The sequence below is a fragment of the Neohortaea acidophila genome (assembly GCF_010093505.1).
Source record: "Neohortaea acidophila strain CBS 113389 unplaced genomic scaffold BDY17scaffold_4, whole genome shotgun sequence".
NCBI classification, from domain to species: Eukaryota; Fungi; Ascomycota; class Dothideomycetes; order Mycosphaerellales; family Teratosphaeriaceae; genus Neohortaea; species Neohortaea acidophila.
The window spans coordinates 1,004,756-1,031,598 of NW_022985513.1; the positions used below are offsets into that span (position 1 = coordinate 1,004,756).

The 26,843-nt window shown below is 57.2% G+C and overlaps 12 protein-coding genes across 12 annotated transcripts; 6 read left to right on the forward strand and 6 right to left on the reverse strand.

The window, feature by feature from the left end:
* Positions 1–762: 762 nt before the first annotated feature.
* On the reverse strand, positions 763–2,157 carry BDY17DRAFT_295360 (uncharacterized protein). The gene has a single exon (XM_033733283.1). It carries the CDS (start codon positions 2,116–2,118, stop codon positions 859–861), a length of 1,260 nt encoding a protein of 419 aa, XP_033590857.1. The 5' UTR covers positions 2,119–2,157; the 3' UTR covers positions 763–858.
* Positions 2,158–2,397: 240 nt separating this feature from the next.
* On the forward strand, positions 2,398–3,724 carry BDY17DRAFT_323157 (uncharacterized protein; the record flags this gene model as incomplete). The annotated part of the gene is made up of 4 exons (XM_033736957.1): positions 2,398–2,452; positions 2,507–2,580; positions 2,676–2,894; positions 3,002–3,724. The coding sequence occupies 4 exons, from the start codon at positions 2,398–2,400 to the stop codon at positions 3,722–3,724; spliced, it is 1,071 nt and encodes a 356-aa protein (XP_033590858.1).
* Positions 3,725–4,582: 858 nt separating this feature from the next.
* BDY17DRAFT_323158 (uncharacterized protein) lies at positions 4,583–5,053 on the reverse strand (the record flags this gene model as incomplete). The annotated part of the gene is made up of 1 exon (XM_033736958.1): positions 4,583–5,053. The coding sequence occupies one exon, from the start codon at positions 5,051–5,053 to the stop codon at positions 4,583–4,585; it is 471 nt and encodes a 156-aa protein (XP_033590859.1).
* Positions 5,054–5,802: 749 nt separating this feature from the next.
* Positions 5,803–7,275, forward strand: BDY17DRAFT_248564 (uncharacterized protein; the record flags this gene model as incomplete). The annotated part of the gene is made up of 1 exon (XM_033730919.1): positions 5,803–7,275. The coding sequence occupies one exon, from the start codon at positions 5,803–5,805 to the stop codon at positions 7,273–7,275; it is 1,473 nt and encodes a 490-aa protein (XP_033590860.1).
* A 143-nt stretch (positions 7,276–7,418) lies between these two features.
* BDY17DRAFT_323160 (uncharacterized protein) lies at positions 7,419–9,188 on the reverse strand (the record flags this gene model as incomplete). The annotated part of the gene is made up of 2 exons (XM_033736959.1): positions 7,419–9,047; positions 9,102–9,188. The coding sequence occupies 2 exons, from the start codon at positions 9,186–9,188 to the stop codon at positions 7,419–7,421; spliced, it is 1,716 nt and encodes a 571-aa protein (XP_033590861.1).
* Positions 9,189–9,378: 190 nt separating this feature from the next.
* Positions 9,379–12,204, forward strand: BDY17DRAFT_295364 (CBF/Mak21 family-domain-containing protein). Its single transcript, XM_033733284.1, has one exon. The coding sequence runs from the start codon at positions 9,417–9,419 to the stop codon at positions 12,066–12,068; it is 2,652 nt and encodes an 883-aa protein (XP_033590862.1). The 5' UTR covers positions 9,379–9,416; the 3' UTR covers positions 12,069–12,204.
* Positions 12,205–12,306: 102 nt separating this feature from the next.
* On the forward strand, positions 12,307–16,077 carry BDY17DRAFT_316241 (putative intermediate filament protein; the record flags this gene model as incomplete). The annotated part of the gene is made up of 2 exons (XM_033735995.1): positions 12,307–15,938; positions 16,008–16,077. The coding sequence occupies 2 exons, from the start codon at positions 12,307–12,309 to the stop codon at positions 16,075–16,077; spliced, it is 3,702 nt and encodes a 1,233-aa protein (XP_033590863.1).
* A 52-nt stretch (positions 16,078–16,129) lies between these two features.
* Positions 16,130–17,448, reverse strand: BDY17DRAFT_316242 (Alpha/Beta hydrolase protein; the record flags this gene model as incomplete). Its single annotated transcript, XM_033735996.1, has 3 exons — positions 16,130–16,832; positions 16,894–17,312; positions 17,365–17,448. 3 exons carry the CDS (start codon positions 17,446–17,448, stop codon positions 16,130–16,132), a joined length of 1,206 nt encoding a protein of 401 aa, XP_033590864.1.
* A 175-nt stretch (positions 17,449–17,623) lies between these two features.
* Positions 17,624–19,879, reverse strand: BDY17DRAFT_295369 (ASST-domain-containing protein). Its single transcript, XM_033733285.1, has 3 exons — positions 19,540–19,879; positions 19,145–19,482; positions 17,624–19,089 (listed from the first exon to the last, which is right to left on the reverse strand). Exons 1-3 carry the CDS (start codon positions 19,717–19,719, stop codon positions 17,673–17,675), a joined length of 1,935 nt encoding a protein of 644 aa, XP_033590865.1. The 5' UTR covers positions 19,720–19,879; the 3' UTR covers positions 17,624–17,672.
* Positions 19,853–20,408, forward strand: BDY17DRAFT_125340 (uncharacterized protein). The gene has a single exon (XM_033729353.1). The coding sequence runs from the start codon at positions 19,938–19,940 to the stop codon at positions 20,286–20,288; it is 351 nt and encodes a 116-aa protein (XP_033590866.1). The 5' UTR covers positions 19,853–19,937; the 3' UTR covers positions 20,289–20,408.
* Positions 20,409–22,211: 1,803 nt separating this feature from the next.
* Positions 22,212–24,194, forward strand: BDY17DRAFT_238098 (Metallo-dependent phosphatase-like protein; the record flags this gene model as incomplete). Its single annotated transcript, XM_033730326.1, has 1 exon — positions 22,212–24,194. A coding segment is annotated over one exon (1,983 nt), but the record flags the coding sequence as incomplete, so codon positions are not given.
* Positions 24,110–26,587, reverse strand: BDY17DRAFT_125509 (outer membrane protein Iml2/Tetratricopeptide repeat protein 39). The gene is made up of 3 exons (XM_033729354.1): positions 26,467–26,587; positions 26,350–26,402; positions 24,110–26,293 (listed from the first exon to the last, which is right to left on the reverse strand). The coding sequence occupies exons 1-3, from the start codon at positions 26,474–26,476 to the stop codon at positions 24,356–24,358; spliced, it is 2,001 nt and encodes a 666-aa protein (XP_033590868.1). The 5' UTR covers positions 26,477–26,587; the 3' UTR covers positions 24,110–24,355.
* Positions 26,588–26,843: the final 256 nt, after the last annotated feature.

Here is a 26,843-nt window from a genome sequence, read left to right on the forward strand (position 1 = left end):
GCTCCCTTCCGGCAGCAAACGGCGGCAAAGACAGTCCCGAAGCTGTTCCGCGGCTGACGTGGGCTGGCCAGCCACTGACGTTGCTGGTAACGGTGTGCGAGCTGATAGTCAGTGGCGCGTAGAACGGTTTGGTTGTTTATTTAGCGGTGTTGATTAGATGTTAGCACTGGTTTCTTGCTTGGAGCTAACCAAGACACTCCGGCTTGAGATTTGTTCGGGGCTTGATGCTTAGCCGGGTGACATGACACGTAAGTTCACATCCTCCTTTGTGAAAAAAGATCTTCCGATGGCTTTCTGATTCCTTTTCTTTTTCAATCTTGCCTGGCTTGCTATCATGATCTCTTGCATCGTGGCATCGTTCTTTGCGAACATCTCACTGCTACCATTTCATCATTGAATACAACGATTCGTTCGAATGCTTCACAGCCTTTCCATCAACGTTACACTAGACGTCACCAACCAAGAAACGTCACCACAGTAGGTCTATAATCAATTCCGCACCCTGCACAATCACCTTGAGGGAAGAGTTGGTCAAAGACCAAAACTTAGTACCTCCAAGGGTCGAACAGCACGGGGATTTGCAGCTTTTCGCCACGACGCAATGTCGAACGAAATCAATTAGGCGCTGATCCACCGCTTGCACGACAATTGTTGTGTAGGCGGGGGGCTTGAGGAGTGTCCTCTCTTGAGTGAGAGGGCCGGGGGATCAGCTGTGGGCGGCGACGTTCACTTTTTGATGTTTTGTTGTCACCAAGGGTCACGGTTCGAATAGCTCACGCAAATCTTCGTTGACAGTGAGGAAGTGGAGGCGCAGTTTTTAATCGACCGCAAGAACGATTACTACTGAGATTTCCCATTTCACTCCATGCCTTCCATCAACTCCACCTTATCAAGCGCCATCCCTTTCCGCCCAATCACCTCCCTCAACTCTACCCACTCCGCACCCTCTTCCGTCCCCCTCCACCTCGCATCCTTGAACCCCCAAGCACCCGCCACCCGATCCAGCGCCGCCCGCTCCTCCTCCCGCACCCATCGTTCCCACAATGGCACGCCTCGCGCCCACGTCACGCGATCCATCTGATCGTTCGCAGTCGTAATCACCACATACCCGAGCCCCGTGACGGTGAAGACGTACGTCATGATGCCCGCGAAAGCCACGCCCGTCGCAAGCCCGGGATCCATGGAATTCTGAAAATTGCCAAAAGCCGTGGACAGCGCGTACGCCGCGCCGGGGGCGAGGAGCAGGCCGGCAAAGGGGAACAAGGCCTGGCGCAGCCCTTTGGATTTGCGGAAGGCGAGCGTGCCGAAGCTCGTGTCGATGATGTCGATGCATAGCGGGAGGTTGTGGGCGTCGATTGCGGAGGAGAGGGCGATGTTGGCCGTTTTGGCGTCGATGGCTGCGTTGACTTTGTCGGGGGAGACTTCTGTGAAGGCGACGCCGCCATCGGAGGATAGTTTGGGAGCGGGTTTGGAGGCGTAGAGCGCGAAGATGTCGGGGAGGCTGGAGGGTTGGTGGAGGTTGGTTTGCAGGCCTACGTAGCTTTTGAGGATGGCGGGGGTGATGAAGGTTGTGGGGTTTCGGAGCAGCTCCTCTGCTTTTTCGCTGATGAGGCTCAGTAGCGAGGCTTTGTTGAGGTGTCCTGGGTGTTGGCGGGCATTGACTGAGCCGAGGAGGGCGAATGTAGCTGTCGTGCCGTCTTTTCCATTCTGCGCGGAGCTTGCTGGGCCTGAAGACTTGGTGTCGAGGAGGCCTTTCGCGAGGGTGTCGAGCTGTTCGAGAACGTAGAGGAGACGCTGCTCCGAAGGGAGCTTGTGGTCTTCGGGTTTGAGGACGGAGGAGGTGAGTTCGAAGATGCGCTGGTGGACGGTGCTGAGCTGAGTAGGAGGGCTGGCTTTGCTACTGCGAGCTCCCTTTTGAGACGCATTTCGTGTGATTTGAGGGCTCGCTGGTCTGGCAGCAGTCTTGTCGCGCGGCGATCGGGACTGCGCCGCGATCACGAAGCTTCGTCCGCTCCAGCGATGGCCTGCTGAGGTCGCGAATGGGAGGCGTGATGCTCGCTTGGGCTGCCGCAGCAGCGACATGCATTCATGACATACTCTCATACTTCCTCGATCCATTGCGGGCGATTGTCGATGGGCTGTGAAGTACAAGCAAGCATCCAATGTGGGACTTGAAAGGTGGAGTCGCGTCTGCCAGAAGTGGCTGTGACGACTTCCGCCAAGCCACAGCATGTAAACCTCTAGGCTGCTTGATTCTCTTTCAACCTGTCACCTTACTTCACCGACCTGCCTTGCGACTTGCGGTACCTCACGGGAGACTGTTGTCTACCTGAAATCATCACAGCATAAGAGACCGGACGGGAAAGACGGGCAGATTGGCCCCGTCCGAGTGCCGCAATGCCACCACCACCTCCACCACCGCCGCCTCCGCCGCCGCCGCCTGGATTCGGGGGTATGAAACAGTCGCTTGAGATGACTTAATTACACGTCGCTGATGTCAAGCTAGGTCCTCCACCGCCACCTCCACCGCCTCCCGGAAAGACACCGTCCAAACCGAGTGCGGCACAAGCTAAAGGAAGGGTATGTCACCACCAACCCGTGTATCGAGGACGTATAAGAGCTTGGCAAGAGACTCGACACTAGAGAGAGCTGAAGCTGAATGAATATTTCCACAGGGAGCACTCCTAGGTGACATAGAAAAGGGCGCGCGACTAAAGAAAGTCACCCAAATCAACGATCGATCCGCCCCCATCATCGACTCAAAGGCCTCGTCGGCCAGTGCCGGCCCCCCGGTGGGCGGAGCGCCTCCAGTACCTGGCTTGAGACCACCGGCGCCAGCGTCAGTCAATCGATTGCGCAGTAATAGTGATATTGGAGCGGGCTCGGCAGCATCGGTGACAGATTCGGCGCCCCAGTTAGGCGGCATCTTTTCGGGAGGCATTCCAAAGCTCAAGAAAACGAATGCAGGAGTTAACATCTACGACTCGGACCCCGAGACCAGTTCGAGAAAGTCTTCAGCACCAAGCGTTCCATCACCGCCCGGATTGGCCCCGAGACCACCGGGAGGAGCCCCGCCGCCCCCACCGCCTGGTGCCGCGCCGGCTCCTCCCAGCGTTGCTGCCGTGAAGAACACCCTCCGACCCTCCAGTTCACCTGTTGGGAGCGCACCCGAACCGCCATCAATCCACAAACCCAAGCCTCCCCCACCGATAGGAAAGAAACCACCCATTCCTCCACCAGCTGGAAGGAAACCATCAGCGGCATTGGCTTCTGCTCCGCCTCTACCACCGCCGTTACCACCCTCCTCGAACTCTCCATCGATAGCCCCTCCTCCACCACCGCCCTCCTCGAGCTCTCCTTCATTAGCCCCTCCTCCACCACCGCCACTTCCTCCCTCCGCCAGTGCGCCAAAAGCACCCACGCCTCAGCAAAACGGCAATCTGGCAGCTCAGGCCGCTGCGAACGCATTTCGCTCCCACTCACCAGCTGCACCTGCGCCACCGCCTCCACCGCCGCCGCCATCTTCAGCCCATGCGCCCAGCGGAGCTCCACCGCCGCCTCCTCCCCCGCCGCCTGCCGCGGCGCCCTCTCGCCCAACTTCTTTCTCTCCGACTTCTGTGCCTCCGCCACCTCCACCTGCTGCACCACCGTCAAGGCCAACGTCATCTCCAAGCTCCGCACTTCCTCCACCTCCACCGCCGCCGCCCCCAAGCGCAGCGCATAGACAAAGAGACAACTCCCTCTCATCGCCAGCAGCGCCCCCGCCACCTCCCAAATCTCCAACCCCAGCAGCGCCTGGTGGCATCCCAACGGCCGGCGGACAACCACTCGGCACCACCGTGACTCAAAACACCGTCACCCCATCGCTCGCAAGCCTCGATGCTTCAGCGTACACGTTGACTAATGGTTCGTCCCCGTCTTTGAGCGCTGGTGGACAAGCGAGACCTAGTAGTGGTGGCAGAGGAGGATCGAAGGTTTTCATCGACGACAGCAGATTCAAGTTCCAGCGTGACGATCAGTTGCCGAAACCGCGCGCTTACGAAGGGTCGGGGAAGCGGTATCGTGCGGGCAGGGGAAGCAGTGTCCCGTTGGATTTGAGCGCCTTCAAATGAACTTTCTTTGCTCGGGAGGCGAGGCTTCTCACTGCGTTTGAGCGGGTTTTTGTGGAGTACTTATGATTTGAGAGTGCGAATGAGAAGCTTGATCGCTAAACTTGTGCAGCAAGAGTCCGGCTTGGGTTGAGTCTCAGATGTGTGAAATGGCCCGTCATTTCCATTGCATCTACAAGCCGCTTTCCTATTCTTTTCCGCATCATTGCAGCGCCGCATCCTTCTCGCCTCATGTCTCAGTGTCCGCCCTTCTGAACTCCGCGTCTGTATTCACATCTCTGCTACAGCGCTAGGAGATTCACTTCTTTCGGCCATTGCCCTTGTATGAAGCACACAGGGAGAGCCGTTATGCTTGCAAGGGTCGGAAGAGCGTAGTGCGTTCGCAGAGCAAATGGTGCAACCCAAGGAATAGATCGAGCACACGTCTGCCGGTGGTCGCGAGTCTGTCGTGCTTTTTCCTTCCCAGTTACCATTCACAGATGCACACCGTCGTCGTCCTCTCCATCATCAACATCAGCCATCCTCTCCTCCATCCGCCGCCTCAACTCCTCATCCGTCAACCTCCCACTCTGCCGCACACTCCCCCCATTGACCGTAGGCGGCGGCGCACCATTCACAGCAGCACCAGCAGTCGCAAGCCCATTAACAACCTTCTCATCACCACCCACTTCCTCCCCCCACAAATACCCTCGTCTCTCAACCTCCTCTTTGAGCAGCCTGACCCGCTCATTCATCCGCCCTATCACCGTCAAATTCTCGAACATCGCTTCTTTGCACTCCTGATCGCCTTCTTCTGCGAAGGGCAGCATTTGGTCGTTGCTGTGTTTGAGGTGCGCGATGCTGTTTTGGATTTCGGCTGCTTTGGCGTGGAGGGCGTCGAGGGGGAGGCTTTCGAGGGCGGAGGCGAAGCGGGTTGGGGAGATGGGGTTGTTGGCTTCGGCCATGTTTGGGAGAAGGTTGTGGTATTGTTGATGTGGGGAATCTTTCGAGGGAATGTCTTTCGATTACGTCGGATAGAGCAAAGAAGGAGGATTAATTGCGTGCTGCAAAACTTATGGACAAGGCAGGCTACGTGACGTCCGCTCGCACGTGAAGAGGGCCGAAACTCTGCTGACTGTACATCCAGGAATGCGGAGATGGTCCGAGCACCTCCGAAGCCGCCGGCTCGGACCGTGCTCTAAACTCAAACCGACGGAATGTCAAAGTCAATGATTCTTGCGACATCGATCACGCACTTCTCGCGTTGCTCAATGTTTACGTGCGTGCTCCAACAGGTGCGGGAGTAATCACAGCAATGAACAATGCCTGGACTGCGATAACATTTCGAGCATCTTGTGCCGCTGCTCGACCGTCTCGGAGACCGATCCGCGAGCTATTCCATGGCTACACACGACACGAGACATGCAACTCCGCCAACCTGGGGAAGAGGCGCTTCTTGAGCTACAGTTTGACTCCTTCATTCGCCGGCAGACCTCCGTCGGGTCGGACAGCGAGATATGTTGGCGTATATCAACAAGCTTTCAGCACCTCCGCTGTCGTTTCCAAACGAAACACGCGATCACGACAACTCGACCATTCGAAAACCCCGGCAGACTCAAAGATCGAGCCCGCACCGACCGTCGCAACTCACACCGAAGGCTTATCGGATGAAAGTCAAGAGCTGACATGGCGAGACTATGATCCTGAAGGAGGCATGCCCCTGCCCGATGGCGAGCGATCTCAGGCGCAAATCAATAGCGTTTTTGGCGATGAGCAGGTGGATGCGGAAACGGGCAACTACATTCTCAACGTGATATACTGGAGAAGAGCATCGGGGGCGTTGATTGATGTTGGGATTCGGTTTCCGAATGACAGTCGCGTGACGGACCGGCAAGCTGCGAAAGCGCTGGACTACATTCGTTCGCTCGATCCGAGTTTTGATGAACAAGCTGCTGCGCAGGTGTGGGCGGAGGAGGAATCAGTGAGGTTACAGCAACAATTGGAGGACCGGGCTGTGAAACTACGACTTTACAAACGGGACGAGCCGCAGGAGGAGGAGGAGGAAGCCGAAGAGGACCAAGGTACCGCCTATGGCCGCTCACGGAACCGCGAGAGTCAGCTGGAACAGCTTCAAGCTTCGAACGAGGCAATCAAAGAGGCCGAAGCAGCACGCAAAGCAGTCGCAGAGGCCAAAGCCGAGGGCTCCGCCTTGCATACCCACCGCGGTCCATTAGAACTGGCCGGTGGGGTGCAGCCATCGGTCGAAATGGTGACCTACACCGGGAGAGATGGCATCACGATTTCTCGACCCAAGCAGCAAGCATGGCTGCAACCAGTGGAGCGCAAACCGTGGGTATCGTACTACGAAAAACAGGCCGAACTCTTCCCAAGCGAGTCTATCCCACAACTCTCCAACCTCCAACGTCTGGGGCCCAGCTTCGCCTTCCTCCTGCTGCTCCTCGGCCTGGCAGTGTTCGTCTCCGAAAACTACACCCCGCCTCCCAACAGCGCGCGTCTATGGCCGGACGTCCCTCCATCCGTGGCCACGCTCTCGGCCCTCACAGGAACCTTCTTCGCCTTCTTCCTCCTCAGCCGCGTCCCTCCCCTCTGGAGAACGCTAAACAAATACTTCACCGTCGTGCCCGCCTACCCTCATGCCTTCGGCATCCTAGGCGCCGCCTTCCGCCACCAGCGTCTCTCACACCTCCTCTTCAACTCCCTCAGCCTCTGGCTCTTCGGCCTCATCCTTCACGAAGACGTCGGCCGCGGCGCCTTCCTCTCCATCTTCTTCCTCTCCGGCGCGCTAGGCGCCTACACGAGTCTCTCCTATCACGTCCTGAGGCGGCACTGGGCGACCTACATCTTCGGCTCGTCCGGCTGCGTGCTAGGCGTGGTAGCGGCCGCCACGACTCTGCATCCCAATTCCACGATCAAAGTCTTTGGTCAGGACGTGCCGATTGCCGTGTGGTTGTGGTTGGCGCTGTACGGAGTCGCGGAGGCTGTGGCGATGTTTAGGTTCAAGGGGCTGGGCATTGATCATGCGGGACACTTGGGTGGGCTCGTGGGCGGGTTTGCTTCGGCGCTGTGGTTGCAGCAGAAGGCTAGAGAGCGGAAGATTGCGCTTGGAAGGGAGGCAGGGAGCGCTGTGCCGGTCGAAGTGAATGAGGTCAAGGCAGCGCCGAGTTGATGCTTGAGCTGTGTGTTGCCTATTGTACAATTATCTGTGTGATACCCTCCTCAAAGCTCGCCTCTGGATAGAGTACATATATTACAGTGTTGGCATTCATCGCCAGCCCGCATCAAAGGAGTTGAGAGCCCATCCAGGCAGCCTCACAGCCGCGCTCCAATCTCACGAATGCGAGCCACCAACTCGTCCGGCCGAACCTCCTCCTTCACCCGAAGGCGACGGCATTGCAGCTCCACCACGCCCTTCTTCGTCCACGCTTTGCCCAACACCACAATGAACGGATACCCGATCAGATCTGCATCGTGCAGCTTCCAGCCCAGCGGTCGTTCTCGGTCGTCGAGAAGCACTTCCGACTCGGAAGACACCCCACCACCGCAGACCTGGTCATATAGCGCCTGCGCATCCAGCACGACACTCTCGTTAACCGGCACGATAACCGTCTCGAACGGCGCAATCGCCAAAGGCCAGTTAAGGCCCCGCTCATCCGCAAGCAAATTCGCGATCGCGCCAATGAGTCGCGACACGCCCATTCCATGACACCCCATCTCCATTGGCACTTTGCGATTTGCGGAATCAAGGACCAGGGCTTCCAGGGGCTCGCTGTAGCGCTGGCCGAGGTGGAAGGTGTGGCCTATTTCGACGGCGCGGTGGAGGTGCAGTGCGCCTTGCTTGCAGCTCGGGCAGGTATCGCCTGCGCGCGCTTTTGTGAAAGTGATGGGTTGTTGGGCGACGGTTGGGAGGCGTTGGGCTTCGGTTAGAGGGAGGCGTGCGGCTTCTGCGAATTGCTCGGGGGAGAGTCTGGGGTCGCGGAAGTGGATGTGCTTTTGAGGATTGGTTGAGTGTTCGTCTCGATCTCGCAGCGCTTGCTCGCCTTGCACGCCTGTGTCTACGTCTGGGAAAATGGCTTTGACGGCGTAGATGTTGGGTTCGCCGTCGTCGGATGGATAGTAGATTGAGCAAAGTCTTGTCCGGTCTTTGCTGATGTAGAGCTCGCTCGCGACCGAGAGGGAAGGATGGCTGGTTTCTTCGGCATCGTAGGATCCGACGTAGAGCTCCTCGTTGATGGAATAATCGCATTTGTCGCACGTGATGACGGTGTCTTCGCCCTGTGGTGAGGCGAAATGGTATTCGTGGCTCAGCGTGCCGCCCATATTTCCTGAATCGGCGCGAGCAACGAGGTAGGGTAGTTTCAATTCTTCCAGAAAAGCGACATACGCCTTGCGCACTTCCCCGTAGGTCCGATGAGCGGCGGACTCGTTCGAGTCAAACGTATAGAGATCTTTCATCAGGAACTCCCTCCCGCGCAGGAGGCCTTGTCGAGGACGCGGCTCGTCTCGGTACTTGCGCGAAACCTGGTACAATCGCAACGGAAGTTCCTTATAGGAGTGCACGGCATTGGCGACTATCGAAGTGATCTCCTCCTCGTGAGTGGGAGAGAGGAGGTACTTCGCCCCCTTGCGGTCCTGCAGACGGAGAAACTCGGACGAGCGACTCTTGTCCAGTCGGCCGGAGCGTTGCCATAACTCCTCGGAGGAAAGGGAGGACAACGAGACTTTAGATGCCCCAAGAGCCTGCATGTGCTTGTCGATGAGCCTTTCGAGCTTGTTCTGCACGCGGAGACCCAGGGGTAGGATGTGAAAGATTCCGGCGTGCACCTGGCGTAGAAAGCCGGCGCGGAGGAGTAAGTCGTGGCCATTTTCGGGGTCTTTGGAGTCGGCTGCTTGTCGCTGGGTTGGGGCCCAGAAGTTGCTTAGTCGGTTGCGGCCGTCATTCTGGTGAAGCGTCAATATATGTCCCGAAGATGCATGGATATAGGTAGAGCTCACGTGCAGGCTGCGCCGCTGGAAGAGCAGGTGTCGAGCAGCAACGTCTGCTCTTCGCGTGCTGCGTTTCAACACATGGTAGTGTGACATGCGTGAGTATTAGTCCTTGCTCGACTATCACATTGAGGAATTGTTTTGCGCGTACAACATCGATCCATCAAAGGAGGCATCGCAAGTCGTTCTGAGCGGAGGTGGATGTTCGGACAAATCTCGGCGAATCTTCTCCGCAGTTTCAACTTTTTTGTGATGGCAGCACTTGAAATTTCCAGCATCAACTGCTATCCACTCTCTGGTCGATGCGCGGGATGAGAAGGAAAGATGGGAATCAAGCGCAAAGCAAAAGAGTCGCACCCTCCATTCGAGGGGGAAGCTCGCAAGAAGCCCAAGGCAAAGGCGAACGCCGACTCCAAGTTCCTCTTCGCTCCTCGACCCGATTGGCACGCCGCCATCCTGCCGACACCTGAGCCTCGCGATGTCAAGGCGCTCCCTCCGCAACGTACAATCGATGAGCTCCGCCAGTACGCGACCTCGCTCCTCGAAGCAGAGAATGCTGCCTACAGCGCCAACAATGCCTCCGCCTCCTCCTCGCAAAAGTTCCTCTCCACCATCATGTCGAACGGTACCCTCGAAGACAGAGTCTCCGCCCTTACCTTGCTCGTCCAGGAGTCGCCACTTCACACCACGAAGGCCTTTGAGAATTTGTTGAATCTGTCCAAGAAGAAGAGTCGGAATCAAGCGTTGATGGCGTTGGCCGCTTTGAAGGATTTGCTCGGTCAGGGTGTCGTTCTGCCTGGCGATCGGAAGCTGCGGGCATTTGGCAAGCAGCCAATCCTTCTTCAGATATTCCAGGGCAAGACTGCAAATTGGAGGCAGGGCGAGCCTCTTCCCCCAGGCCTGGAGAAACTCCATCTCATCGTATGGGCGTATGAGGATTGGCTAAAGCGGACGTACTTCGAAGTCTTGCAAGTATTGGAGAACTGGCTTGGGGACGAAGTGGAATACTCCCGCAGCCGCGCGGTGACATATGTCTGGGAGTTGCTTCGCGATAAACCAGAGCAAGAGGAGAACCTGCTGCGACTTCTGGTCAACAAGCTGGGCGACACCGACCGCAAGATCGCGTCAAGAGCATCGCATCTTCTGTTGCAGCTGCAATTGACGCATCCGGCTATGAAATTGATCATCGCCAACAGCATCGAAGCGGACTGTCTCTATCGGCCGGGACAAAGCATACATGCGAAATACTATGCCATCATCACCCTCAACCAGACCATCCTCGGCCAAAAAGAGCAGGAGGTCGCCAGCAAACTACTCGAGATTTATTTCAGCTTATTCGTCCAATTGTTAAAATCAAACGGCACCGAGAACGAGCCCGCCAAACCCAAGGCACCGGCGAGAGTGCAAGGCGGAGGTGGAAAGGCTGGCAAGCTAGCAGCAAAGAAACGCAAGGCTCAAGAGAAAAGCGACGAGTCCGGCGCACAACTTCGCGAGAAGATGATCGCACAAGTCTTGACTGGCGTCAATCGAGCCTTTCCATTCGCCGATATGAACGATGCGAAGTTCGAGGAACAGCTCGACACCATCTTCCGCGTCACGCACTCTGCCAACTTCAACACCGCCGTGCAGGCGCTCATGCTCATCCAGCAGATCTCCTCTACGAAACACTACGGCGCCGAACGCTTCTACAAAACGCTCTACGAATCCCTGCTGGACCCGAGGCTGTATTCTTCGAGCAAGCAGATCATGTATCTCAACTTGCTCTACAAGAGTCTGAAGACTGATCTGAACGCCAAGCGTGTGCAAGCGTTCGTCAAGAGACTGTTGCAGATCATTACAGTCCATGACCCGCCATTTGTCTGCGGAGTGCTGTACCTCGTCAGCGAGCTGGAGAAGGTCTTTCCGAGCGTTCGCACGATGATGAGCGAGGCGGAAGTGGACGATGATGACGAAGAGGAACACTTTGCCGATGTGATCGAGGATGACGAAGGGAACCAAACGATGCCAACCACTCAACCGCGCGCCATTGACCAACACCGATACGATCCGCGCAAACGAGACCCCGAACACGCTCGCGCCGATCGCAGCTGTCTGTGGGAGATCCTTCCACTGCTCCAACACTTCCATCCCTCCGTCTCGCTGTTCGCCGCGACCCTGCTGGCAAACAAGACGATGCCACCCAAGCCTGACCCCACCCAACACACCCTCAACCACTTCCTGGACCGCTTCGTCTATCGTTCCGCAAAGTCGAAGCCCTCGGTTGCCATGCATGGATCATCGATCATGCAGCCCTTGGCAGGCAGCAGTGCCGCGGATCTTCTCCTCAAGCCTGGCAAGGAAAGCGGCGCGAAAGCAGATGTCAACAGCGAAGCGTTCTGGCAGAAGAAGATCGAGGACGTTGCGGCCGATGAGGTGTTCTTCCATGCTTACTTTAGTCAGGCCGGGGGCAAGAAGAAGCGCAAGACTGCCGAGAAGACGGCGGCGAAGGGCAGAGACGAAGATGACAGCGAGGGTAGTGAGGACGATGGCGAGGACGAGATCTGGAAGGCCATCACCGCTTCCAAACCTGATGTTGAGGGCGACGACGAGGATGATGATCTCAGTTTGGGCGATCTTGAGAGCGCTTACTCGGACAGTGAGGATGGTTCAGAGGCCGGGATCGATCTGGGCGGGGAGGAGGGAGATGGAATTGAAGATGGAGGGCTGCTGCTCGACGACGAACAGGGCTCTGATGCGGACGATCTCGATGCCGCACCTGATCTCGAAAGCGACGATGATGGAGTCTTTGACGATGATGACGAGGTGCCCGAGGACTTTGACTTGCCTGTGGAGAAGGAGGAGCCGGAGGAGAAGGAGCTGTCGAAGAGTCAGAAGAAGCGCAAGGAGAGGAAGAAGTTCAAGCAGTTGCCCACTTTTGCTTCGGCGGAGGACTATGCGAAGTTGCTTGGGGCGGATGAGGAGGAGGAAGATTATTAGTCTATTCAGTGCAGATACTGCATGGCCAAATTAACAGGCGTCTGCTCTGTCGTCGTGGAATATGTCTTAATCATCTCGAGCCCGTGCCGGGTGACGCCATTGGCTACTTGACAGGCGCGAGCTCGAAACCTCCAAGTCTCCCAATCCACGCTCAACTTCATCTCTCTTCCGTCCACACCCACCCATCCCCTTGGCCGGCGCATAATGCGGCTCACACGCGCCCAACACGACGCGTACGATGCCACTTGATCGCAAACATGTGATCGCAGCCGGCATAGTCGCTTTCGTGTCCTGGGCCTACCTGACCGACTGGCTCCCGGCCCTGCGCTGGATCCCGCACGCCTTCACCGCCGGCCTCCTCTCCGCCCTCGCCGGCCTGCTGTACCTCATCTGCACCACGTCAAACGGCACGCTCGGCCGCAGCGATGCCTACCGAATCAATGCGCCCGTCGCGCCCGCCTTCATCGCCGCAAAGGCGTGGGAGGAGGAGAAGGCGACCTTGTTGTCAAGAGCAGAGTACCGCAGACCCATGATATTCCCTGAGGCGGTGGCCTTTTCCAAATCTGTCGATCAGTTGCTGGACTTGGTGATTCGGGATCGCGTGACGAGTTGGTATGGTGCGATTAGCAAGAGGACGCTATTTCAGAATGAGATTGATCGCTGCATCCGCTCCGTCCTCCTTACCGTGGCGGCGCGCATGACGGATTTTGATCTGGTCGAGCTCGGCGTGGCGAATATGCTGCCGCTGTTCACGGCGCATATGAGGGACTTCTACGAGGCGGAGCGGCTGGTGCGCGGCAAGGACCTGTCCCATCATGTCACGGAGAGCGAGGAGCTGCACATGGCTATCGCGGGAAAGTATCGAAATGGGAAAATCCATACCGTCGCTTCTCTGGCCTTCGCCGACACCACGACCGCACAGCAGCAGTACTTTCGCGCGCTCATCGCGAAGCTCCTACCCATCGTGCTGCCGGATAACATGAAGTCGAGCCCCGCGGTCATTGTCCTCATTCGCGAAATCGTGGCGTGCGCCGTCCTCACCCCCGTCGTTACCCTCCTGCTCGATCCGGACATCTGGAACCAACTCATTGTGAACTTCGGGGGGCCCATGCTGCAAGATCGCAAGGCGGTGCGGAAAGTCCGCGCCGCGCTGGATCAGAATTCGCCGGTGAAGACGCTGCGGACGGCGCAGTTCCCTCGTCTCCGACCATATGATAGCGAGAGGCAGTTTGAGAGGTTCATTCGCGCCATCCGACACATTACTATCTTGGCGGACGCGAAGAAGATGCGGAGCGAGGTCATGAGCCAGATGCGGCGAGACGCCGCTGTTGATGGACAAGATGCTGCATATCTCCGTCGCTTGGATACAGGCAAGCGCCTGCTTGACCAGAAGATTGCTAGTCTATCGGCCAATGGCCCTGCGAAGCCCAAGCTGCAGATGGATACCGCCAACATCAACCCTGCTTCGTCGCTCAAGAAGCGTCAGGCGACTTTGCGTGAGGTTCTTTACGATGCGCCTGGCCTCAGCTATTTTATGGAGTTCATGGATCGATTACGGCTTACGCGTCTGGTACAATTCTACATCGTCGTCGACGGTTTTCGAGGACCTCTGGAAGGTGACTCGGACGAGCTTAATCTCCGCATGGCCGACGAAGCAGATCGTCTGGACGTGGCGCAAATGTACGAAGCATATCTCAGCCAACCAGAGCTGCACACCAGCGGCTCAGTGCTCGCTCGTGTCCGGACGTTCCTGAAGGCCGGTACCGATGCGAGCGCTTACGAGTACGTCGCCGCTCGCCAAGCTGTATTGCAGACGCAGACACAAGTCTACAATACCATGAAGGACACGCATTATGAGAACTTCAAGCGCTCTGATCTGTACTACAAGTGGCTTGCGATTGACGACAATCCTGCCTTGGCTGCGATGCAGAGCAAACAGACTGGGAGTCCCCTTGCCGTCGAAGGTGCACAGAGCAGGGACGGCTCGCCAGTCAGACAGCGCAGACCACCGCCGCCACAAGCAAACAAAGAACCGGAGCTCAGGCGTGCGGTCCTGTCATCCACGAACGTGAAAGACATCGGTCAGCTGGCAAGCAATGGATCGAACGGCCGACGTTCGTTGGATGATACGTCCATGCGCCCTGCACTCTTTGATGACGACGTCGATGACGAGCGTATGGTGCGGTCTACGTCGAGTGTTCGCAGTTTTGACTCGGACGCTGAGGCTGCCCAGCAGTCTCGCGACGAAGCCAGAGCCGTGGATGCCATGCAGGCTGCGCTGGATGGTATTGTGCGTGAAGAGGACCGAAGCCCGTTGTTTGGTGATCATTTGGATCAGCAACCCATTGGCTCCACCGACCCAAGGAAGCCGATGGATAGGCTCAGGGGAACGGAGTCGGCACGGAGCTCCTTGGACTTGGATCGCCCTGTGCTATCGACTACCAGTTCAGACCGTGGCAAGCCTAGCATCGCATCTCTCGGCCTGGTCGGAGTGCCGTCGAGCCACGGCGTTTTCGTCGATGATCTCTTCGGCGACGAAGCGCAGAAATTCGCCGAGGACGAGCACGAGGATTCCGCTGGCACGGATCACAGCGACGAAGACCAGGTGCAGGAAGCCGCACCCGGCGATCTCGGCCTGACAGAAGCCATCGACGTGCTCAATGCGGAGATTGAGAAACTCACCGCGCAACGCCAAATCGTCGATTCACTCACCGCCAAAGCGGAGCTCACGAACAATGCGGCCGAGCTGCGCATCCTGCGGAAGTCCGAGCAGAGCCTGCAGCGCGAGATCAAGCGCAAGGAGATGCAGAAGCAGCAGTACGTCGTGCAAGAGAGCGACAACAGCTTGTACGGCCGCGCGGCGGTGACCATCAAATCGGTGATGATCGGCAGGGAGGAAGACGGGCACGAGTTCGCGCTGTACGTCATTGAAATCAAACGGCAGGCCGGCGAGCAAATGCCCGCCGCGACGTGGGTGGTGACTCGACGCTACAGCCAATTCCACGAGCTGCACAAACGCCTGCGCGCCCGCTTCCCCTCCGTGCGCCAGCTTGACTTCCCCAAACGCCAGGCCCTCTTCACGCTGCAGAAGGACTTTGTGCAGAAGCGCCGCGTCACGCTCGAGCGGTACCTTCGCTCCCTCCTCCTCGTGCCCGCCATTTGTCGCAGCCGCGAACTGCGCGCCTTCCTATCGCAGTCCTCTATCGTCTCGAATGGGAACGACGGCACACAAGCGGACGCAAAGGACTTTGTCACGCGCATTTACAACTCCGTCTCGGACGGCATGGAGGAGTTCCTCGGCAACATCCCCGTGCTGGACCAGCTGTCCGTCGCCGGGCAGAACCTCATCTCCGCCGCGACATCGCAGATGCAGCAGGGCGCGGCCGCCATCGACCAGCTGGACCCCGCGGTGCAGGATCCCAGCACATCCGCCGAAGCCGAGGCGGAGCTGAACGCGTACGAAACGAAAGAAGTCGAGCCGTTCGTCAAACCCATCTGCGATCTATTCCTAGAGACCTTCGAGCTTTCCAAGGGGAACAGCTGGCTGCGCGGGCGCACGGTAGTTGTGGTACTGCATCAGTTGCTGGGCGGCACGATCGAGCGGCGCGTCCGCGAAGCGGTGCGAACCGCGACCGAGGATGAGAGTCTAGTGCGCTGCGTCGATTTGCTCAAAAACACCATGTGGCCCGACGGGCATTCGCGCTCGAGTCCCGTGCCGCGCACGGCGGCGCAGAAGACGCGCACAAAGACCGAGGCGAGTCTGATTCTCGGCGCGCTGATTCCGGATGTGTCGGGGAGTGTGGTGGGCAAGGCGAATGCGCAGGCGGCGAGTCGCAAGATTGTCGCTGCGTTGAATAATGAGCGACTTAAGTGAGTGCCACCCTGCCCTGTCTGTGTACGTGAGGGGATGTGTATGACTGACGAGCAGCCGATTTGCAGTACCCACCTCGTCTTCACGATCATCGACGAGTTAATCCGGATTATTTTCCCCGAGACTATAGAGAAGTAATGGTAATGACGAGTTTTGAAATGTACAACAGAGCAAAGCCTCCCGATCCCCCTTACAACTTAGCATTGCTCGCGACAATGCGATAGCACGGCCCGCCCTTGCCAAACATCTTCTGCAAATCCGTCGTAATCTCGTCCGGGATTTCGTACGCGGCGAAATGGCCCCCTCGCGTCTTCTGCGACTCGTACACCACCGGCCCGAGCGTGCGCGCCCACGTGTGAGGGACGACGGACAGCTCTTTGGGCGAGTGGCACAAGCCCAGCTTCACCTTGGGGATCCACTGGTGCGTGCGATCACGGTGCACGCCGTCCTTCGTGTGCGTCGCCTCGTAGTAGATGCGCAAGCTCGCGGCGGGGCCCGCAGTCGAGAACCAGTAGATACTCACCCACGTGAGGATCTCGTCGTCGGACCAGCGGTACTCGTCCGTCCAGTCGTGCAGCTTCTCGTAGATCCACGCGAGCAGGCCGACGGGGCTGTCGGTCAGCGCGTAGCCTAGCGTCTGCGGCTTCGTGCTCTGCTCCGTGCGGTAGCCGCTGCCTTCGGTGAGGAACCATTGCGAGCGGGCGAAGCCGGCTTTGTCGCGCGCGCTGTAGGGCGTGACGGCGTGCTGGAGCGCGAGGAGCGGGTTTTTGCTCCATTTGGGCGGGCCGTCGGAGCGGATCATATTGATGTGCGAGGCTAGGCAGGAGTCGGGGAAGAGCAGGCCGATGACGCGCGAGATCATGAAGCCCCAGTCGCCGCCTTGGGTTACGTATCTGATACGAACGAGCTTGGTTAGCATTGCGAAGTATCGCTGACGATGTGGCCGAAACGTACTTGTCGTATCCCAACGACTTCATCAACCGATTGAGAACGACCGCGTAATCCTTCAACCCAAACCCCTTCATCTTCACCCCCTCACTCCACCCAAAGTTCGGCAAGCTAGGCGCGACAACGTGGAACGAGACGCCGTTGGTAAGCTGCTGCAGCGCAGGCAACATCTTCGTGACCTCCACATACGACCCCGGCCAGCCATGGATGAACAAGAGCGGGATGGCATCGGGCGCGGCAGAGCGCTGATGCACGTAGTGGATGTCGAGTTCGGGGAAGCCGTCGGGCTTGATCGGCCGATGGAAATTGGGCAGCGCGTTCAACTTTGCTTCTTGCGCTCGCCAGTCGAACCCGTTCTCCCAGTACTCGGTGAGGCGTTTGATGTCGTCCAGTGGTGCTCCGTAGTCCCATGCGGCGCCTTCGAGCTGGGGCGGGTGTTAGTGCTGCTTTGATGGGGAGGAGGGAATTATTGCGAACCTCGTCGGGGAATCTGGTCAGGGCGAGCTTTTGCCTCAGTCTCTCGAGGGCGGCGTCAGGGATTGCGATGTTGTATTCGGACATCTTGATTGTCGGGATATGCTTGAGTGAATGAAGAAAGGTTGCGATGGTGAATGGAAAGGCTGTATGGGAGGGTGTGACGCCATTATACCGAGGTGGACCTGGGGTTGGGGTGATCGACGCGGCTTCCAGTTCACCTTGGCCTGCCATGGAGTCTTCATGCAATCTTGGAGAGGATTGGGAATGGGAACAACTTTGATACACGCTAATTCATCAAATCCACCTGTTCACCTTCCTTCGTCCTTTTCGTCTTGGACAAATGCGTCCTCTACCAACGTGTCCTCGCCGCAATCCGACACCGACACGGCTTCGTAGAAAGCTTTGTTTTGCTCGGTCCGGGGGCGCCATGAGCGCTGATTCCTCCTCTGTCTCAGATGCACAATGCCTTTCACCAAGCACACTCCCACCAAACTGACCATCAAGCCGAAAAAGAACGCAGCCACAGGGTTATCGACCGGCGATACCCTCTCGCCCAGACCGGCAAGTGCAGCAGCGGCGGCAGCAGCGTGCGCGGACATCCAATGCTGCTCCTTCAGCACCGCCGGAGCAAACTTGTCGCGCGGTGGGATGGTGGTGAACACCGTCGACTCGCCCAGCACGTTGCCCTCGCGATCGATGCCCTGCACGACGACATAGCTCGCATACCCGTCGTACGTCATCATCGTCTCGAAGCCCTGTCGTGCAATCTCCGCCACCTGCTCTCTGGCTTTCCCGTGCGCGGTCGTCTTCAAGAGGCGCCAGCTCGCCACCTCCGTCGCTCCGTTCCAGCTCACATAGACGGCCGTCTGCATCGATTTCCTGCCACCCTGCTCCGGGTCTTCCACTATGACCGCTCGAGCGTAGACATCGGGTGGTTGCGTCGGGTGGCCGACCCAGGGCATTTTGTACGCGCGGTAGGACCTCAGGTTGGTCGTCCAGACGGCCTCCATCAGTAGGGTCCCGTTGGGCGCGTGCTCGCTGATCAGCCCGTTGGTCCACCATCCGCTAAACGCGTTTCCATTATCCAGGATTTGGAAGCTGCCGCGGCCTGGAGCGTAGCCGCCATGCGGGTGGTTGTATGTCTGGAGAACCTGTGCGGTCATGGGCTGCGTGTCGGTGCGCAAGGCGACAATCAGGCCACGTGATTGATCGTTTGTGAGGACGGGGTGAGGTTGCCTGCCCTGGAACGCGTTGTCCAACACCGACAGGATGATATGCGTCGCATTCTGTTCTTGAACCCGAGCAAAGTGTTGGCCAGAGAAGTGGCCATCGTCGCCAATCCACGTGAAGTTGGAGAATTTGCCCCCGAGTCTCCACAATATCGAGCCATCTATGCCTGAGATCTTGTACAGCGTGTCCGTGGCGCGGCCGGAGAACAGATAGTCGCCATCCGGGAATTTGTCGACGGTGTTGCCGTGGAGGTAAATCCATGGTTTGCAAGCGAAGTCGTGCGTGCTTTCCTCCAACCGAACGCGATCTTTCGCGCTCCACTCGAACGTGACTTCCCACGTTGATGTATCTCGCTCTTCAAATCCACTATACTCTACGATGCACGACTCGCCGTATCCGAGGGCGCTCAACTCCCGCGGATCAGAAGGGGCTGCGTCTGCGTGGCGCATTGCGAGTGACCGAGTCCCGTTGTCAACGGTGTGGAAGCCGTGGATGCTACAGACGAGTCAGCCAAGTCACCGATGATCAGAGAGCGGGGAGGGCGACGGACTCTACTTTGTTTGGCTGCTCGATGGTGACTTCCTTGATAATCTCATAGTTGCTGTTGACCACCACATCTCTCCTCTGCTTGTGATGAATTCCCATCAGCACGGGCGTGCCGTTGATTTGGTCCGCGTGGAAGTCGTCGATGTTGAAGCCGTGGAAGAGCGGCGCTCCACTCCACACCAATTCGCCATCTTGATCGTAGATGCTCGGACCACTCCATGCACTGGCGCCGGCGGTCGTCTGGTCGATGTACTCGTACACGGAAGCAAACCAGTAGCCTGGAGCTAGGGCATCCTTGTCGTAGACCTGGACCTTCCAGCGCGGGGCATCGATATCTGGTCTCTGCACATTTGGTGAGTGGCCGGGGGACTAGGCTCACGGAGAGGATGAGGAGCGTACAGTGACAAACTGGAAGAAGTCTAGGCGATGTCGCTCGGATTGGACGTCGATCGTGCTTTCGCCCGTGTCGTATTGTCTCCGAACATGAGCGTTCGACGGACTTGCTTGGGTCTGATCAATGAGGGCAAGAGAAGCGCAAAGAGAAACGGGGAGGAGGGAGCGAAATGAAGTGGAAGGCATAGCAGAGGAAGGAACGACAGGGTGAGTTCAAGAAAGACTGCGGTGGAGCGCAAAGGTACAGCGCTGAAAGAGCGGACTGTCGCAATGAAGTGTGGGGGAGTACGCGATGGAGAATGGAGACGATGAGCAATGACGGGAAGAGACCCGCCCATATACGAACGCTCCCATAGTCTGCTCCTTCCTCCTGTCAGATAGGGAGATTGTCTTAGGCTGGCCAAATGTGCCACAACGGGTCTGCCAAGTGTCGCTCCCCGGATCGATGTTCCGGACGGGAGGGTGGTGACCTGGTGTTCAACTGCTTCCACACTTCCGCCACTGCTGACCATCAAGTGCGTCTACATCGCTGCGGAGCGAACCCGGCAGTCGTGTTGATTGGGAGCACACGACCGTCTTTGGGTGCGCATTCTCACCCACGCGACAAGTCTTGGCCGACCACTGTTGCTCCAGCAGCTGTCTGGGCAGGAGGAGGCTGTAGGGCCGCTAGCATGCCGTGGCCCCGGATTCACTGGCGAGCTGAGGTCACAGGTACCTCGACAGGCATTTGGGGCTCGGCTAAGGAGATGAGGTGATGCGAGGAAGTATAAGGGCAGGATGGCGACCTATCCAGTTGTGGAAAGGGTGGGCTCGTCCCTATAATCCACCCGTCTCTTGGTGCCCGCGGGATTACCAGGGTTGGCAGGGGGCTGCTGATCCTCATAACCAACCATGCGGAAGGAAAAGGAGATGTCGTCCGAAGTAGCGCGCCACGGGGCGGTGCTTGGCGGCGCGCGAAGTAGGCCTCTTTCACGACACTAGAACCTTTTGACGATACTTAATTTCCCGACGTGTCGCTGCACACCGCCACACACCTCACCCGGAGGACATGGGAGGCCTGAGCGGTTGCCCGAATGCCGCCTGACCCACCTACCAACCACGCTCCCTTTCTGGATTACTACCTATGAAAGCTCCGGTGAGCGCGGAGTTCTTTCTCACAAGCCGTGCTCATCAACTCGTGGGCTTGATGCAATGCTACAACCATGGCACTCCCATCGTCCCGGTTGTAAGTGATTCATCTTGTCCCTCATCCCTTCCCCCATGTTTTCACTCCGAATCTCTCTGTCGCGCACTGTGATGCGCCTGCGTCTTTCCCTTCTCCTATTTTCCAGTGGAAAGTCAAGGAGATGCAAGATGACGGTCAAGGTTGGGTGATTGGCACCTCGATTCGCACTGGCTTCGAGACTTGGATGACGTGCATAGGATACGCACGACGACTATGTGTGGAGACATTTGACAGCGATGGGCGGGCGATCGGGAGATCGGAAGTGATATCGACTATACCTGCTACATCGGTCGGAACGGAGTCGGGGGGACGAGCTGGTGATGGTAGTAGCATCGAGGGTTCACTTTCTAGCCCACCTGTGAACAGACGCCGCGAAAGACCCAGTAACGGCTACGACGGAAGCTGCAACAGAAGATACAATGCGGAATGCATCGGTAGCCACGTTTAGCTTGATGTCAGGCATCGCTTCGGGTGGAAGGCTGGAGGAATTCAGTGGGCTGCTATGGCTGGGCATCGGAATAATGCCGGGCGTGAATGGCTCGTTATCTTCTCCCGCAAAAGTACAAGCAACCCTGAGCGCATGCGTCGACGTTCGCGTTCTGGCGATCGGATGCTGTCAAGCATTGACGAATCAACTTGAAGGTAGAACGGGGAGGTGAAGAGTTGCTGATGGGCGAAGGGAAGACGAAACATGGCTAAGGTAACGTTCGTAGCAAGATCTGTTAGATGTACAAATTCACGCATCCCTGCAACTCGGACTGCTGCCTTCCTTACTGTGTTTTGTGCTGCAATCAAGCGAATCGACTGTAGGTACCTTGATGACTTGCTGCAAGTCGATGCTCGCCCTCACAGTTCCAGCACACGAGAACGTGGGGATCGTTCCCGACGCTGATTGGCGGCGGTGACATCGCGGCTTTACTCCTCCACATCGTCAAACCACCAGGCACCTGTGACGCCGCCGCATTTTTTTGGTGTGGATGCAAAAAGGTGTCGCGTGCCTTTGCAGTCCTGGTTGTTTTGTTCTTATCGAGGCCCATCTGCTGTTTTCGAGATTTTGTGCTCCTGTTGTGCCCATCGGATACGGGAAACACTCCGGCTCAACCGGTCTAAACTAGACTCTAGGTTCTGGAGTGACGGGTACCTGCATCGTCAGGCTTTTGTTGGACGCGACAGTCTATCGACCACATCACTGCTGCTGCCTTGTCTGAACGCAGTCAGGCCCTGGGGACTCTGGTCGGGTGCTCGCGGAGGATAGAGCGGGCAGTGGACTGCATTCCAGAACGCCTCCAGAAAGGACATAATGCAAGAATCGAGATGAGCGATGGGTGCAATCAGGTACATGTACTTGGTGGCCTGGGGGTGCATCACACACGTCCTCGCCGCGCCTCCCATCCAGGTGCCGTTGGGCGAATATGCTCCCACCACCAATGTCGACCATTCGGGTGCCTCACACGCCGTGAAGAAGCGGCCACTGCACGGCAGATTTCTCCACATCACTGACTTCCACCCGGATCCCTTCTACAAGGTCTACACGTCTACATCTGCAGATGCAGCATGTCATCGAGGCCAGGGACCAGCGGGCATCTACGGCGCCGAGTCGAGCGACTGCGACAGCCCGGTAGCCCTGATCAACCACACCATGAAATGGGTCGGCAAGGAATTTAAAGACCAAATCGACTTTGTGGTATGGACGGGGGACTCCGCTCGGCACGACAACGACGAGGACATCCCTCGAAGCGAGAAGCAGGTCGTCGAACTCAACGAATTCATGGTGCAGAAAATGTACGAGACGTTCGGCAAAGGCGACGGCGATGAGGACAACGGGGATCCCAACAGCGATTATGTCGTGCCCATCATCCCGACGCTCGGGAACAACGATATCCTCCCGCATAACATTTTCCGCCAGGGTCCGAATAAATGGACGAGGAATTACGCTCGCATCTGGAGATCCTTCATCCCCGAAGAGCAGCGGCATCAGTTCGAACAGGGCGGCTGGTTCTACGTCGAAGTCATCCGCAACCAGCTGGCGGTCTTCAGCCTGAACACGATCTACTTCTTCAAGAGCAACGCGGCCGTCGATGGCTGCGCTTTGCCCTCCGAACCCGGCTACCAGCATTTCGAATGGCTGCGCATTCAACTGCAGTTCATGCGCGACCGCGGGATGAAGGCGATCCTGATCGGTCATGTGCCGCCCGCCAGAGAGGATTCAAAGTGGAGCTGGGACGAGACGTGCTGGCAGAAGTATACACTCTGGCTGCAGCAATACCGGGATGTGGTCGTCGGCGGGCTGTACGGGCATTTCAACTACGACCACTTCATGTTGCAGGACTTTGAGGATCTGAGGAAGGGCACGCGGAAGGGCAAGATGCCGGACTACGACAAGCCGAAAAAGCTGGAAGCGGATGACGTGGAGGCGGCGGTGTCCTCTGACTACTTCACGGAGCTTCGAGATCGATGGTCCAAGCTGCCAGATCCGCCGAGCTCTCTCGACTGGCCCGTCGGAGCCAAGGCTGCTGACAGCGAGAGCATCTGGACGAAAGCTTTAGATCTCGTCTTAAACGTCTTCAAAGGCAAAAAGAAGAAGCGGGAGAGGAAGGAGTTTTTTGACGAGATTGGCGGCGAGTTTGCAGAGCGTTTTGCGGCGGCGTTCGTCAGTGCCAGTGTGGTTCCGAACTTGTTCCCGAGCTTCCGAATCTACGAATACAACATTACTGGGTTGGACGAGAAAGAAGGCATTGCTGCTGTGCCATCTCTATGGGAGGAGCCTACCCTCGAAAGCAGCGAGGATGACATCGGCATCGATGACGAAGACGAAGACGAAGACGAAGACGAGACACACTTCAGCGACGAAGACGACGTCGACATCGAGAAGAAGAAGAAAAAGAAGAAGAAGAAGAAGTCGAAAAAGCACAAATTTGCAATCCCAGACGCACCCTCTGATACCTCCTCTCCCGGGCCGGCCTACTCGCCTCAACCCTTCTCCTGGACCCGCTACACCCAATACCTCGCCAACCTAACGCACATCAACAACGATTTCGCCGGAAACTCCATTCCCGATTCCGACGAAAAAGAGGGAGCAGAGCTGAACACCACCAAGTGGAATAAAGGCAAGCACTCGGGCAAAAAGCCGCCGAGCAAAGGCCACAAGCCGGATCCAAAGACGTTCAAGTTCCAGGTGCACTACGACACGAAGGACGACGAGGTGTATCACTTGCAGGACTTGACGATGCCGCGGCTGGTGGATCTCGCGACGCGGGTGGGCAATTATGTTCCCGAGGATGAGATCTTGGATGACTTGAAGGGGGGCAAGAAGAAGAAAAAGAAGAAGGAGAGGAAGAAGAAGGAGGAGCAGCGGGAGATCAATGAGGCGTGGTGGACTTTTATCCGGCGCGCGTTTGTTGAGACAATGGGGCGTGATGAGCTTAGGGATGAATTTGGCTGATCCTGGAAAGACTGGACGTGAGGTCGGTGGTCATGTTTCGACTCATCTACTGACAGTAGATTGCAGACTGCCCATTGAAATGGTGCAGCAGAAGTTTGGCTGTGCACCAAAGCCATATTTACTCGGTCGTACGGCCTCTATTTCCACCCTCCCCATCAGCTCTCAATCCCACACCTCTTCAAAGTCTCCCTCGCCGTCGTAATCTTCAGCCCAATCCTCGCCTCCAACTCAAACGACTCCCACTTCTCCACCTTCGCAAGCGACTCACTGCACTTCTTCAACGTCGCCCGATCCCCCGTCTCGCCGCCCGCCTCCTTCCAATAACACACCGCCATTTCGTAGTTCGCCACCGGCAACGGCCACGTATCCGGGTGGTCGCAAGCCTTCAACCGATGCAATTCGTGCGAGAGCACCTCCGTGGAATAAATCGACTGCGCCTCTTCCAGATGGCCGAGATTCCGACGGCAGACGCCGCGCAGTAAGTGAAAGATGGCATGCTCGTCCACGGGCTCATTCGGCCAGGTTGCCTGCTGCTCGGACCAGGTGAGTCGCTCGAGACAGTTGGCCAAATGGTCGGGGCGCATGCGCGTAGGCCCGTTCCAGAAGTAAGTCATTTCCACGAGCGGGCTGACGCCCACTGCGTCCACGAAGTCGCAGTGCCGCTGCTTTGCGCGCGCTTCCCATTTCTGGATTTTGCGGCCTACAAAGACGTCGAAGGGGAGTTGGCGGCCCATGAACTTCTTCTTCGCTGTGTGCATTGGTACTTCGCGGAGGTACTTTGCTGCTTTGGCTGCTGACAGCTTCGCCTTGTCTGGATCGGAGGTCTGGTGGATTCTGTACAGCTCGACGTGGCACGCGCCGGCGATGTAGTAGTACAGTGCGTGCGACCAGTTGTTCAGCCCGACGCATCGGATGAATGATGCGGCGCACTCTTCGTAACGATGGAGGTACATGAGGTTCAAGCTTGTTTCGAAAGTCGCGAGTGCCTCGACCTGCTTCAAGCTCGATTTCGGCCCGGCTCTGACGGTGTCGACGGCTTGCTCCAGTTTGCGATCGCGCGTGAGCATCCTGGATTCTTCGAGAAGCCATAGCTTGGATTTCGGGTAGATTTCGCGCATCTCCGCCAGCAGTGAGCGTAATCTGGCTTCCGGTAGGGCTCCTTTGTGGAGAATGTCGCAGAATGCGATGGCGCCGTTGTGGAAGCCGAGATAGATTAGGCCGGCCATGGCGCCGTTGATATTGTGCTTGAACCTCGTTGCGGAATATAGTAGTCGGAAGCCGTTTTCTCGGTCGCCGCGGAAAGAGAAGATGGACAGTAGCCTGCTGAATGCGGGTGGAATCATAGATAAGAGCAACTGTAACAAGCCAAAGCAAAGGGCGGTGCCAGAGTGGATGAAGAGGTCTATTGGGTTGGTAGTGATAGTTCGGAAATCGATGTCGTCGTCTGCATCTCTTTGGCCGGCTTCAGGGGTTGTGGATGAGCTTTCCTCATCGTTGGAAGACTTGGAATTTGTGTCGTGCAGCTTCAAGGTCGTAAAGTCGGGGAACTCAAGATGACCGTCATAACCTATGGGCGTAACAAGAGCGGAGAGTACGTCCTTGGCATCGACGAACTCGAGATCATGATCTTCATCCTCGTTGTACGACAATTCTTCGAAATCATCATCGGATGTGTCGGGTGTGATTGACTCGGATTGGCCATGTCCAGTCGATAATGAGTCGGTACTTGATGAGCTCGAACCCTTCGACTCGGGTGGATGGCGGTCGAGATATTTCTTCTCGGCTGCACTAATCTCGGACAAGGTACCAAACGCTCGACGCATCTTGTAGAAGCCACGAAGACTCTCGGTCACACTTTCGTTCAATACGGCCACGACGGCAGACATGAGTTGCGTTTCCGCATGGATCAGTGCGTACTCGGCCCCCGGCGGGTAGATGTGACTTTGATGAGCTGTGGATGGATCGCGTACTGCTCTTCGTTGATGTTCGACGGCGGCATCCTCGGCTTCGGCCAACAGTGTACCTGCTTGCTGCATGATATCCTTTTCGAACCCTAAGGCTGCCCTGAGAAACACAGCGGTGGCTTGGCCCAACTACTTGAGGAGTGCTGTTAGATCAAGCAGACACAGCGTTCAAGAGGGGCACTGACCTTGTGAAAGGGCGAGGAGCCTTTCCTCAACTCGACTTCTGCCTGCTCCATCTCTGAATCGGGGTCATCGTATGATCATCGGATAGCAACGAACTTGGGATGATTGTTTCAGCTTACCATCATTCATGATCAGAGCGGCGGAAGCCAGCGCATCTTCTACTGCGGAATTGTCAGTCGATGGCCAATACTGTGGGCACTCGCTGTTCTATCATACACGCAGCCTGCTCATCTAACGCATGGACAGACTCTGATTCGGTATGGACAGGCTTCGATTGAAGCCATCCTCCCATCCGCCGCATGGTCGGGATAATGACTGGGGATAAAACTGAGACTAAATGCAGGACATGTGTTCAAGGAGGCTTGAATAGCGATAAATCAGAGAGTAAGCAGAATTCCGGTGGATCCATAGCACAAGCTACATGGATACCGTGCCGGCCAAGCATCAGCATAAGGGCATCAATGATGTAGCTAGTAGTATGGCTTTGGGTGGGAGC